The 14,691-nt window shown below is 37.1% G+C and overlaps 2 protein-coding genes across 2 annotated transcripts in view; one reads left to right on the top strand and one right to left on the bottom strand.

Moving 5' to 3' along the window:
* The window catches only part of EML4 (EMAP like 4), a 155,281-nt gene that overhangs the window by 116,953 nt on the left and 23,637 nt on the right, over nucleotides 1–14,691 (bottom strand). The window lies entirely within an intron of this gene.
* LOC120231528 (heterogeneous nuclear ribonucleoprotein A1-like) lies at nucleotides 1,172–2,182 on the top strand. Its single transcript, XM_039231688.1, has one exon. The coding sequence runs from the start codon at nucleotides 1,209–1,211 to the stop codon at nucleotides 2,169–2,171; it is 963 nt and encodes a 320-aa protein (XP_039087619.1). The 5' UTR covers nucleotides 1,172–1,208; the 3' UTR covers nucleotides 2,172–2,182.

The raw sequence follows: 14,691 nt of genomic DNA, 5'->3' as shown, positions 1-14,691 counted from the left end.
ACAAAATCTTAAAAAGAAAACTTAGTTCTTTTATTATAAAAATCAGTACCTCAAAAATTTCTGGTTCTAAATGATGTGAGACAAAACTACCTAAGTTTCAAAACCAGTATGAAAATGAATGTTTACCTCAAAATCTGAATCTCCCCTCTATCATTTACTAATCTTATATCCATTCTTAAATCATTAACTCTCTACTCAGAAGATAAAATAAGACCTCCCCCCCAGGGTAAGATAAAGAATAAATGGAATAAATACAAACATGGGTTGAAAACCAAATGGTAGACAAATGTAATTTGTATCTGTCCACTGAAGAAGAGATGAACCAGAAATCTGAATTGCCATCACAAAGCAGACTCCTGCATACTGTTCTCTGACTTCAGAAGGTGTCAAAGCTCATTTCCAAATACTGCCATTTTCAGAGGACTCTCCATTACAAATCAGTATTACAACATTTTGTTTTGAGAGAGCACATGAACAGGGGAGGAGCAGATAGTGAGGAAGAGACCAAATCTTTAGCAGGCTCCACACCCAATGTGGAGCCCAGTGCAGGGCTTGATCTCACAACCCTGAGAGATCATGACCTGAGCGGAAATCAAGAGTCAGACACTTAACCACTGAGGCATCCAGGCAGCCCTGCAATGCAACATTTAAGTTAGGGAAAAGCTTCCTACAAATAAGATAATATATGATTGTCTAAAACACAGAACAATTAGAAAACTAATGAGTCATCAGGAAAGCAAAAGTGAATTCACATTTTTATTTATATTATGCCAAAACCAGAGAAGTCATTTGTCAACTTCAACCAACCAGAATCGAGCCAGTAACCAGAAAATGACCAAATAAAAAAAAAGAGTCTCTAACAGTCAAACCTTAAACCATAGAGTTAGAAGTACTAAGTACAAAAATCAGTTGTTTTCAGTAAGGTTCCCCTGGCCCTTGATTAGAACTGTGAATAAACCAAAGTAATCTGGTTTTCCAATTCACAGAAAATGAAAGGCAATAAATTAAAAAGTGACTCAGGTGAAGCTAAGGGAAGCCAGAACAACTCATCAATAAGGAAACAACTATTTTTTAAAAGACAGAAAGGCAAAGAGCATGGGGTTCAAGATCATTCAGTGTAGAAAACAACTTTTAAGACATTTCAATTGCTTTCTGCCCGTGGACGCTGCCGAGTAAGCATCGATAAAGTCTCCCCTCCCACCGCCGTCATGTCTAAGTCAGAGTCTCCCAAAGAGCCTGAACAGCTGCGGAAGCTTTTCATCGGAGGTTTGAGCTTTGAAACAACCTATGAGATTCTGAGGAGCCATTTTGAGCAATGGGGAACGCTTACGGACTGTGTGGTAATGAGAGATCCAAACACCAAGCGCTCCAGAGGCTTTGGGTTTGTCACCTATGCCACTGTGGAGGAGGTGGACGCGGCCATGAATGCAAGGCCACACAAGGTGGATGGAAGAGTTGTAGAACCAAAGAGGGCTGTCTCTATAGAAGATTCTCAAAGACCTGGTGCCCACTTAACTGTGAAAAAGATTTTTGTTGGTGGCATTAAAGAAGACACTGAAGAACATCATCTAAGAGATTATTTTGAACATTATGGGAAAATTGAAGTGATCGAAATCATGACTGACCGAGGCAGTCGCAAAAAGAGAGGCTTTGCTTTTGTACAATTTGATGACCATGACTCTGTAGACAAGATTGTTATTCAAAAATACCATACTGTGAACAGCCACAACTGTGAAGTAAGGAAGGCTCTGTCTAAACAAGAGATGGCTAGTGCTTCCTCCAGCCAAAGAGGTCGAAGTGGTTCTAGAAACTTCGGTGGTGGTCGTGGAGGTGGTTTTGGTGGGAATGACAACTTTGGTCATGGAGGAAACTTCAGTAGGCGTGGTGGCTTTGGTGGCAGTCGAGGTGGTGGTGGATATGGTGGAAGTGGGGATGGCTATAACGGATTTGGTAACGATGGAAGCAACTTTGGAGGTGGTGGAAGCTATAATGATTTTGGCAATTACAACAATCAGTCTTCAAATTTTGGACCCACGAAAGGAGGAAATTTTGGAGGCAGAAGCTCTGGCCCCTATGGTGGTGGAGGCCAATACTTTGCCAAACCACGAAACCAAGGTGGCTTTGGCGGTTCCAGCAGCAGCATTAGCTATGGCAGTGGCAGAAGGTTTTAATTACTGCCAGGGAGGAGTCTGCCACTCCCGGCTAAATCAACTCTCTTTAAAAATATAAAACAAAACAAACTCATCTGTCCAAATTCATGGCTAAAAGGAACATCCTTATGAGGACAATCTTTATCTGAGCCACTATGCACTTCATTTTCACTGCCATGTAGTTGTTAGCTGTTTGCAGCTTGAATTAATCATTCAGTTTTATGAATGAACTTTTTTTAATAAAATGCTTTTAATTTCGAAAAAAAAAAAGACATTTCAATCACCTTTAAGGCATTATTTTAAAAATTACTTATGTGAGGGGCACCTGAGCGACTCAGTCAGTTAAACATCCAACTCTTGATTTTGGCTCAGGTCATAATCTCATCACTTGTGAGATGAGTCCTGCCTCAGGCTCTGCACTGGCAGTGAGGAGCCTATTTGGGATTCATTCTCCTTCTTTCTCCCTCTCTCTCTGCCCCTCCCCTGCTCCCTCTCTCTCCAAATAAATAAACGTTAAAAATTTTTTTACTTATATGAAAATTATACCTGATATATTACCATATATTTGGAGGTTGTATTGTACACATACATAGTTACATACAGTACTTATAAAAGTTTTGGTTATGTTTGAATATTACTTATTTAAAACTATACATGATATTATCAGATAGAGGAAGTGTTACATATCTGACTCAAAAAATTATTTCATGGGGTGTCTGGATGGCTCAGCTGGTTGAGCGTCCGACTTCAGCTCAGGTCATAATCTCACAGTTCATGGGTTCAAGCCCCACATCGGGCTCTGTACTGACAGCTAGCTCAGAGCCTGGAGCCTGTTTCAGATTCTGTATCTCCCTCTCTCGCTGACCTTCCCCTGCTCATGCTGTCTGTCTGTCTGTCTGTCTGTCTGTCTCTCTCTCTCTCTCAGAAATAAAACATAAAAAAAAGTTTTTTCATTTTAGAATGTGATCAATAATCATGCTGACGTATTTATACATTTTACATAACTATATTGAAAAATGGCAATAAATGTATTGCTAATGTGTACTGAACATATATTCAGTGCTACATGTAGTACCACTTAAATTTCACAAATTTAGAAATATTAGATAAAACCATATGAAACTACCAATACACAACTGTTTTTGACCTACAAAAAAGGTATTTAAGTTATCTGCAAATAATTATAGATGTAGAAATTAACCAAAGAGAAGTAGGTTACATAACCAATAAATAGGTTCAGAATTTGAATCCAGGCCCTTTGTTTTTTTTAATTCCTGGAAGTATAGCCTATAGTCTCCCCCCACCCCCCCACCATCCAGTCCTCTTAATGATTTTGTCATTTAGTACCATGTAATAAATTCCTTTCTGCTCAAACTAGCTAGAAAAGATTCTGAGTTTCTGCAACTAAATGTTAATACATAACTGTTCTGAATATTTTTCTCAAACATAATTCATTAGTCCATCCTCTTCCCATTAATTTGAAATGTGACCTTCATCATATGCCAAATACTTTATATATTTAAGTCTGTTCTCTTAAAAAATATTTTCCCTGTTTATTCAACTGCCAACACCACACTTTTTTGATTACTGTAACTTTATAGTAATCGTTAGTATATGTTTGGATAAATGCCCAGGCCTGTCCTGATCACTGTTCTACTCAAGTTCACCAGTTGTCTATTGTAATTCACTGTGAGGATTCAAATTTTATTATTTGCTAAATTAAATAGAAGTTGATATCCTTCAGGTTAATGCAAGTAATGCTCTCAAATGTGTCTTATATTAAACAGCTCCACCATAGGAGAGCCCTTAGGCTCTGTTAAGAAAAGAACTGCTTTGGGTGCCTGGGTGGCTCAGTTGGTTAAATGTCCGACTTCGGCTCAGGTCATGATCTCACAGTTCGTGGGTTCGAGCCCCGTGTCGGGCTCTGTGCTGACAGCCAGCTCAGAGCCTGGAGCCTGTTTCAGATTCTGTATCTCCCTCTCTCTCTGACCCTCCCCTGCTCACACTGTCTCTCTCTCTCTCTCTCAAAATAAATAAAACATTAAAAACAACCCAAATGCATATATTCACACCAAATGTAACAGCCTAATGGACAGAAAGACAAACAAGGAAAAAATCAATCATTCGAGCTAAAGCAAACAAACAAACAAACAAGCAAAAACAGAANGTCGGGCTCTGTGCTGACAGCCAGCTCAGAGCCTGGAGCCTGTTTCAGATTCTGTATCTCCCTCTCTCTCTGACCCTCCCTGCTCACGCTGTCTCTCTTTCTCTGAAATAAATAAAACATTAAGAAAAAAAAAAAAACTGCTTTATGAAAATGATCAAAGAAAACATGCCAAATAATGTAACAAACATGTAGCATATATGATACACTCTAAAGACACAATATCACTCAGTATACATGCCAAAAAATGCATATGCTAAATCTAAGCATGATAAAGTATCAGATAAGCCCAAATTGACAGACATCCTACAAAATAAATGGCTGGTAATCTTCAAAAATGTTAATGTCGTAAGAAGAAAAAAAGACCCAGAATGGTTCAGTTCTAGATTAAAGAGTGAGCAGGGGGTGGGGCAGAGAGAGGGTGACAGGTCTCTGCACTGACAGCAGACAGCCTGAGGTGCAGTTTGAACTCACAAGCTGTGAGATCACATCCTGAGCTTAACGGACTGAGCCACCTAGGTGTCCCAAGAAACATAAAAATTTAAATACAATGAATGATCCTGGATTGGAACAGAAAAAAATGCTATACAGAACAAACTGGTGACATGTTAATAATGTCTACAGATTTAAAAATATTGCACATGTCTATTTCCTGGTCTGATCACTGTTCTACAGTTGTGTAAGTGAATACCCTTATAATTAAGAAATGTTCATTGAGGTACTTAGGGATAAAGGATTATATTTGCAACTTACTTTCAAATGGTTCAGTAGGAAAAAGACGTATGCAGAGAAAGAACGATGAAGCATACATGGCACAATGTTAACAAGTGTAAATCTGAGTGAAGACTATTCGGGAGTTCTTTTCCACATATTTGGAATTGTTGCAAAATAAAAGTTAAAGAGAAAAAGACAAATAATGCATTTTTGAAAAAATTTCCATACACAAAAACATGGAATTCATGAAGTTTTTATTTTTCTCCCAAGTTCTAAATACATCAAAAACAAGTACAAAATATGGTCTCTATTCTCAAGGAGTATCCATTTAGCTGGAGTGACAAAAGCAAATATTTAATATTTTTAATAAGAAATGTCATAAAGTAGGATAAGAGTAGCTATCAAATGAGTGACAGAAACAATAAAGTGCTAGGAATTTAGAGGAAAAAAAGATCATGATGGACAAGAACGGTCCCACTGAAAGAAAAGACATTAGATTTAGGTCTTGAAGTCTAAGTAAAACCTGCCTAGACAGAAAAGAGAAATAAAACATTCCAAAGGAGAATATCTGTAGATAAATGAATGAGTAATAGAGATTGACTACATAGTCTGTTAACACGGGAGAATGAAAGTCAGGTCCGGAAAGAAGGCTGGAGCCAAATCATGGAGAGCACTGAATCCTACCCTAAGAAAATTAGATTTCATACTACAGGCAATAGCCAACCATTAAATGATTCTGACGTATTATTATTAATACAAATTAATTTCTACATTTCTATCTATAATCTGATTCACTCAACTTGACAAATCCTAAAAGAACGTTTTCCTTTTGTGCTAATGAATCTTTTGCTTCCTCCATTTGAATGCCTGCTGACTCAGGGCTTACCAAACACAATACCAAACATTTATTAAATGCTTATTTGGGGGTCAGGCAAGCCACGGAAGGTAACTCAGCACCAACCATATAGTCCCTAAAAAGGACCATTTAATTCAACACCACTGACACCTATAACTGGTATTGGTCAAGCAGAAATTAATTTAGTTTTATTTAGTATATCTCTTTTCCTTATGAAATATTAAAATGTAAATATTTTCTCATTAACTTCATTAAGTATAGGGAGAGATTTTTATTTTATTAGTGTTGATCTGTCAACACTAAAAGTTTTCATTAAGCATTTTAATTCAGAATCATATATCAGTGATCACATCTGGAAGTATTTTTTGTTGCACATAAACTTACACTGAATTCATACTACAGGGTCAAGTTTATAAATGACAAACTGTAATCTAAGATGCCAATTTTGCAAATTCTACATGAATAATCTTTTTTGAGAACCCTTCATTATATTTCCAACACCCTTTCCCTTAGAAGAATCAAATTAGCTCAGCACCTAATACACCAAAAGAAAAGGCCTAGAATCAAAGTAGCTTTTTTATGATTATAGAACACAAAATAGCAATTTAATAGGAATGACTAAGAGTTGAATATTTATGATTTCTAAAAGCACAGGGTGTGGTAATAGAAAGAAGTATAATATTAAAGGCTCTCATAATCTTAGCATTTCATGAATATCTGCTCAAAAGAACATTTACCTAGAGTTACAGCTAACTTGTGCCTGTACCTAACAATACTAGGTTACTGTAAAAGATTGTTAGAAGAATTCTCCATTTCTGTTATCCTTGGTGGGGAAAAGAACAATTATAGCAAGCCATTCAGCAGGGGTCAGCAAACTACTGCCCAGAACCCAAATCCAGTCCCATTATCTGTTTTTGTAGGACCAGGAAAACAGGAATTACTTTTTACATTTTTAAATAGCTGAAAAACAAATTCAAAGAAGAGTATTTCAGGACACATGAAAATTACAGAAAACTGTGTCCATAAATAAAGTTTTATCAGAACACCTCCCCACCCATTCTTCTAGGTATTGTGTGGCTGCTTTATAAAAGTAACAGAGTTGAGTAATTCTTCCAGAGACCATTTGGCCCACAAAACCTAAAATATTTACTATCTGGCCACTTACAGAAAAGGTTTGCCAATACTTGCCATACAGCACAGTAGATAAGAGATTAAGCCTTAGGCAGGGAAATCAGACCAACCTAGATTCAAGATCTATATATGGCACTAGTTACATGGCTTGTCCAGTCACTAAATGGCTCTAAAAGTCAGATTTCTAAATTTTTTAAATACAGACAATAACAGTATCTACCTCAAAAGACAGTTTACAAGGATTAAAACAGATAAACACATGTAGGGTGCTAAGCACTATGCCTGATATATAGTAAGCACAAATACTAGATAATGTTCTTGCATTTTTACTGTTATCATCACAGACTTGTAGGGGAATCTTTCCTTATCAAACTATTGGGATCTAGGCCTTCTTCTTCCTGTATACACAGCACAAAAGTACAGCACTTATCCTTGTTCTGATTTTTTCCCTTTCCAGCTCCAGCAAATTAAAGTCATACCAAAACATGCAGAAAATACCTTTATAAAATACAGAGTGGCTACAGAAACAAATATACATAAAAGCAGTTTGTAATATTAATCTGTGATTCCAGACCTTATGGCCACCCTGTACAACTATTTCTATAGGCAATGATACCATTCATTATAATACAAATAAAATCTACATAATGTTCAAGTGAACTGTGTTATATTAACTTTAATTATAGCTATGTTAAGACATTTGGTTTGCTTAATAATGACAAACCAAATTTATTCAAGTTCAGAAAAACTGTACTGTATATAATATAGATTCAAAATGTTTTCATTTCAGATCCTATGGTAAACAAAAAAGGGACTACCATAGGAAGATAAATTATGTCTATTGGGCTATGAAAAAAAATAAACTTACCTTTATTTTATAATTTAAAAAATTTTTTTAATGTTTACTTCTCAGACAGAGAAAGAGTGTGAGCAGAGGAGGGGCAGACACAGAGGGAGACACAGAATCTGAGGCAGGCTTTTCAGAGGCAGGCTCTGAAGTGTCAGCACAGAGCCCAACACAGGGCCCCGAACTCACAAGCCATGAAATCATGTCCTGAGCTAAAGTTGGACACTTAACCGACTGAGCCATCCAGGTGCTCCTACTTTATAAATTTTTTTAATGTTTATTTTTTTGAGAGAGAAAGAGAGCGTGTAAGTAGGGGACGGGCACAAAGAGGGAGACATGGAATCCAAAGCAGGCTCCAGGCTCTGAACTGTCCACTAAGAGCCCAATGCCAGGCTCAAACCCACAAACCATGAGATCATGACCTGAGCCAAAGTCAGATGCTCAACCAATTGAGCCACCCAGGTACCCCCAAAATAAACTTATCTTTAAATGATACTTATGGAAAGTGTTTTATCATACTATTGTAAGTTTTTTTTAAAGATTTAATAGCCATAAATAACTATTTATTTGGTTTTAACTTCATAAACCAAGTTAAAAATTGACATACACTGAGCCTAGCTATGACCCTAGCTATGACCCTGAGCAAGTTATTGAACCCAAGACTTAGTTTCCTCCTCTATAAAGTGGGGATAATAATACTAAATCCTTCATAAACTTACTGTGAGATTGAATGAGTCAATATATAGAAAGAACTTGTAACAGAACCTTATACAGAATTGTGTTCAATTAATTAAATTGTTACATTTTGATGGAAATGCCTTCACAGTTACAATTCCTAGTTAGCCTGTGGCCAAGAAAAACAATCTGAAAATTAGCAAAGATCACAAAATCTTCAGAAATTCAACTCTACTGATGGAAATTAGAATACAGGTATTCCACAGGGCACCTGGGTGGCTCAGTCGGTTAAGCATCCAACTTTGGCTCAGATCATGATCTCAGGGTTCGGGAGTTCGAGCTCCATATCATGCTCTGTGCTGATACCTAAGAGCCTGGAGCCTGCTTCAGATTCTGTGTCTGTCTGTCTGTCTGTCTGTCTCTCTCTCTCTCTGCCCCTCCCTATTCACACTGTGTGTGTGTCTCAAAAAATGAACAAACATTAAAAAAAATTTTTTTAAAGAACAAAGGTATTATTCTTCACTTAAAAGGAAATTTACATGGACTTCAAATTTTAAACTAAGTCATACATAAATCTAAAGACCATGGTCTTCCAAACTTGGGAATTTAGGGAAGCACTATATACCACTGTCATGTTGCTCTTCCAGTCAATACTTAGAGGATGCAATTCACTTCATCTGGACCATCCCTAGGGAAACATCAGCAACCCACAGAGAAAAAGAGTGGCAAAGACCTGGTCTAAAAGATTACACAGTGGTAGTTTGTGGGTGGGCCATCATTTCCTGCCTGCCTCCCCTTACATCCCTGCAAAGCACTGGAAATGTCAGTCTTTTGCTTTATGTGCTATTTTCTCCCACAAAAGACTGAATAACAATCATGCCAATATTATTATATGAGTGTCTGCAAAAACACTAAAAATGCCAAAAAAAAAAAAGATTTAAAATTATCCTTTACGTATGGATTTAGAAATGTTATGATATTTACAGCCAAACTGCTGAATTTGAGGGTTATTGTCTCTACAAAGAAAGTCTGAGGCTGAGTTAGAGCCACAATTTCCGAAACTATCTTTTAAACTGAGAGAGAATTAGGGGCACCTAGGTGGCTCAGTCGGTTAAGCGTCTGACTTCAGCTCAGGTCATGAACTCACAGTTCGTGGGTTCAAGCCCTGCGTCAGGCTCTGTGCTGACAGCCAGCTCAGAGCCTGGAGCCTGCTTCAGAGTGTGTGTCTCCCTCTCTCTCTGACCCTCCCCTGCTCACATTGTCTCTATCTCTCTCTCTCAAAAATAAATAAAACATTAAAAAATAAACAGAGAATTCAAGCAAAAAAAGTATGATCAGCAAATAATACATATTTGAATAAAGAAAATAAATCTGCCTTGACAACCACAAATTTACACTTATCCACATAAGCATTTACACTGAATTCACGAAAGATTATTGTTTCTAGCTAAGTGTATAGCAAAGGCCATAAGCAGTTACCTTTGAAATACTTCCTTACTCATGTCTACACAGTGCTGATATTTCTATTCTAAATACTAGCAATCGTATTTTTCCTAGCCATTGTTCATCCTATTAAGAAATGATACCCTATCTAAATAGTTTTTTTTGAGACTGGTACAAAAGGTATTCCATATAATAGTTATCACTGCTTTGTAGAAAATGGTCTCCTTGCATGCTTCGACAACAATACAGGTGACTTTTGTTTCCTCAACACATTCACCACGTGACTAGTAAATGACAGACCTTAGATTCCCATAAGCTTGGTCCCTCCTCTTTCCCACCCGTCTTCTCTCCTGAAAGGTTACCTTCCTTTCCAATGCTTTACACTATGTCCTTTGCAATGCTACTTTTCTTTTATAAACAAACTTCCCTAGACCCGTTATAGGACCTCACTCTACTTATCTTTCTCTATACCTCTCATACAACAGACTAGGAGATATCAGCATTTTATCCTTTTCCCTTTGTGGCACACATATGATTACTCTGAAAGACTCCTGTTAACAATTTTTCTCCTTTATTTGTAATTAGGCTCTACCTAAACCTTCATTACTATCATCAACCAACTTCCCTGTCACTCACCAACTTACAAGGAATTTTAATGTTTTACTATCCCCCTTGCCTTTTTGGTCATCATCAATCTGAGTGACTTTCAGATCCATGTGAAAAACCTATAGCTGCTCTCGTCCTTAAGGAGAAGATATCCAACTACAATGGTCTCTATCTCCAATACCCATATAATCTACCTCTGTGACCACTCTGGACCTTATATTTAACCACTTATTTATTTAACACATATTTAACCACATAGAACTTTGGTGTTACGCTCCTCCATTTTCTCCCTAACTGTAAGCTTTCTCTCTTGGCTTCAATCCTTTCCCTATCCAGCCTAGGCACCCAGGATATATCCTTTCAACCACTCTTACCACGTTACCTTCAACTTTTGGTCCCTAGTTTTTTTCACACCATTCTCCTCTCTAAAGTTTTGTCCTTGCATTACTAGCATACTTCAGAGTAGGCATGGGAGATACTCAACACCACAGAGGTCATCCCAAAATCCACAGCCATCAAACTCACCTGAGTCTCTATATTTCCCAAGTAAACTCCTACTCCCATTAACCTCAGTTACTATTTCGAATCTTCACAATTCCCTTCCAGCTTTCAACCCCACCACTTCTCGTACTTTAAAGAATATGTCCTCAGAGTGGGCATCTGGGTGGCTCAGTCAGTTCAGAGTTCAACTCTTGATTTCAGCTCAGGTCATGCATGACCCCAGGGTCATGGGATCAAGCCCTGCCATCAGGCTGCATGCTGAGCGTAGAGCCTGCTTAAGATTCTCTTTTTCCCTCTGCCCCTCTCCTCTGCTCATATACTTCCTCTCCCCCACCAAAAGAATAAAAACAAAAAAGCTAAAAATAAAAAACGTGTCCTCACCTCCTCTTTCAAAAAGAAAACAGCAGACTTCAGGAAGAATACTCTCAATACTAGCATCCTTACATCCTTTTTCCAAATTCAATGAAACAGTTTCTTTGGTTAAATACTAACCCTCTTCCAGTGCTCTGTAGTCCACCCCTACTACTGTCTGTAGGGACCTTATTATGTCCATTATACATGTCCTACCTGTCTCACACTTAACCTATCTACTGATCATTTGCTCTCAGCATATAAATATATTCACATCTCTATCAACTCAATTCATGTTCAATTTTAAGTCAGAACCCTCCCCCCCAGTAGCTTCCAGAAGAAAGCTCTGGTAGGAGTAAGCCACAGTTGTTGTTTTGACATTTTCATTTTCCATTCACCACCTACCCTGTAGCAAAATGGTCTCTATAGTTCCACTAAAGTCACTAATAGCCTAATTTAATCCTCACAACAACTCTGTAAACTAGCTAAAAGTTTTATTCTCATTTCACAAATGAGGCACAGAACATTAAATAACCTGAGGACATAAAATAGTAATTGTGGGAGTCAAGATTTATACTCAGGCACTATGACTCTCTCTAGAGCCCAGATTTCTTAACCACTATGCTAATATAAGTACATATAACATATATTCAAATTACAAGCACATATATTATTCCTCTAATTCAATCTTACAAATCCTGACTAAAGGAAGTTAGGGGTGGGGGGTGGGGAATAGGCACATCCTGAATTATTTCCAGAACTGTAATGTTGCCCATAGCTAATGATACACTTAATGGCTTAAATGGGCATTTATTCACTATTCTGATATATGTTCACTGGTTTCTTCTGAAATGCCAGTAAATGATTACTTTCAAATCTTTGTTTTTTCAAGGTAAAATATTCACTACTAAAATATATTTCTTGGGGTGCATGAGTGGCTCAGTCGGTTAAGCGTTTGACTTTGGCTCAGGTCATGATCTCCGGTTTGTGGGTTCAAGCCCCGCACCAGGCTCTGTGCTGACAGCTAGCTCAGAGCCTGGAGCCTGCTTCAGATTCTGTGTCGCCCTCTCTCTCTGACTCTCCCCTGCTCACACTGTCTCTCTCTCTCTCTCTCAGAAATAAATAAAACATTAATATATATTTCCTAGATATTTAAAATTATTTATTGAAAAGATCTACAATTTGTGTTGCATTTACACTATACACCTTCCTTTCCAAAGTCTACTGTTTTTAATTTACTGCTGGGAATTGTCATTAAAAAATACATTATTTGGTTAAGTAGATATCTTAAATATATCTTTGCAAACAGAACTGTTATCACCTGCTAGCAAAAGAGGACTTACTATTTTATTGCCTATGTTTACCTATTTTGGGTTTTCTTCACCATCAATCATTTTTCTATTAATAAGTTAAAAAGACCCAGTTTACTTTCTTAAGCCAACATTTACTTAGATTCTTCCAGCATGGCTGCTTTTCATTCTTGCACAGCTCTTTTATGGATTTATTCTATGGCCTACAAAAACAGTGTATATAATAAGTATAATTTATTTTTTCAAAGTAGAGATGCACTCATACTAATCTCTATAAAAAATGGGTCTTCCCTTCTCTTTCCTTCAAGGGTAGTTACAGAAAACTTTCCCAGTTTCTCTGTACTCCACAAACTTATGCTCCCTCTTGGGGAGGAGAGAGTGGGAGCTTCTAATTTGATGGGTTAAGAGTCCAAATTCTTCTTTGGACCAAATTTTTAACAAGGAATACAGTTACTTTAACAAGGAATGCAGTTACTGCATAGAAAATAGCCTTCTTTCCCTTTCTCACTCCTGCTCTTCCTCAGGCTTTCAGGTAGGCTGATAACCAGGTGTGTAAAGCAGGCCTGTAATCTTCCAGCCAGCTGCTAGGTAAATGTATGCACAGTAAGCACAACAGAACAAACTCTCCCCATAGGCAAGTCCCATATTCTAGGATTTGTTAGAGACAGCAGCCAATTCCCAACTAGTCCAGAGATCTATGCTATGTTCTCAAATACCAGCATTATCAGAAAGCCTAAATTTTAGAAAGGGACAGGGGCATGTGCCCTAATGCTGTGTCCCTTATTTATCTGTTAGAACCTGGAGAGAGGAGAGCTAAATGATTGGCATCCCTAACCTAAACATTTACTATGTTAGTGTCAGCAGCATCATAACAACCTACACTGAATTAAGCACATATTAAGTGCTAAATACTGTTATATATCCCTTTATTAATTTTTTAATAGACAGTCATATGTTTATTGCAGCATTATTGTTAACAGACAAGACATGGAAGCAAAGTGCCCACCTGTAGATGAATAAAGATGTGGTACACACACACACATACACACACACAAGAATGTTACATAGCCTTAAAAAAGGATGAGATTATGCCACTTACAACAACATGGATGGACCTATAGTGTATTATAAGTGAAATAAGTTAGAATGAATAAGTCATGGGAATAAAAGGCACACCATAGGGAATATAGTCAATGATATCACAATAGCACTGTGTGGTGACAAATGGCAGCTATACTTGTGGTGAGCACAGCATAACATATAGAGAAGTTTAGTCACTATGTTGTACACTTGAAACTAAAGTAACATTGTTATATATCTTTTTAATCCTGATCTTGCAATGTAAATATTTTTATCCAAATTTATTAATGAGAAAACTAAGGCTAATTAATTTGTCCAAGCTTCCAAAGCTAGTAAATTTTATAAGGTTCAATCTCAAATCTGACTCCAAAATTCTCAATTACAATACTCAACTTAATGAAAACAAAATATTCCATCTACATGTAGTCAAAGTGTGGTATGAAATATCACCAATATTTAAACAATCTTCAAAGACACATTTGTCTGCCACGAAAAAGGAATAACCTACTCCTATAAAATCTGGTTAATGAAATACTAGGTTCTACAGAGAATTCAGTTACTGAAAAATAATTAACTTTAATAACACTTGGTGCAATAAAGATTGGAGGGAAAAAAATCTACAATGACCTAATGCCATTTCCGTCCAGGCTTCCTGTAGTAAATGTATGATGTTGCAATAAAACTCTTTGAAAAATGAATCATCTTGAACCAAACATAATCAACAAGATAATGATTAACCAAAGGCTGGCACAAAACCTACCAGAGTAATATAATGCAAATTCAGCCTCTTAAAAGATAACTTCTGTTTAATGCTGCTATCTCAAAAATGTAAGCCAATGATTAGGTCTATGAAACATATCTAT

Source organism: Hyaena hyaena, unplaced genomic scaffold (genome assembly GCF_003009895.1).
Source record: "Hyaena hyaena isolate Hyena2069 unplaced genomic scaffold, ASM300989v1 scaffold_57, whole genome shotgun sequence".
Lineage (NCBI taxonomy): Eukaryota > Metazoa > Chordata > Mammalia > Carnivora > Hyaenidae > Hyaena > Hyaena hyaena.
Note: the sequence above shows the minus strand (reverse complement) of the source record. Positions and strands in the feature narration are given on the sequence as shown.

Excerpts from the sequence above, each read along its gene's own strand:
- LOC120231528 (XM_039231688.1), top strand. The coding sequence starts at position 1,209 with ATGTCTAAGTCAGAGTCTCCCAAAGAGCCTGAACAGCTGCGGAAGCTT.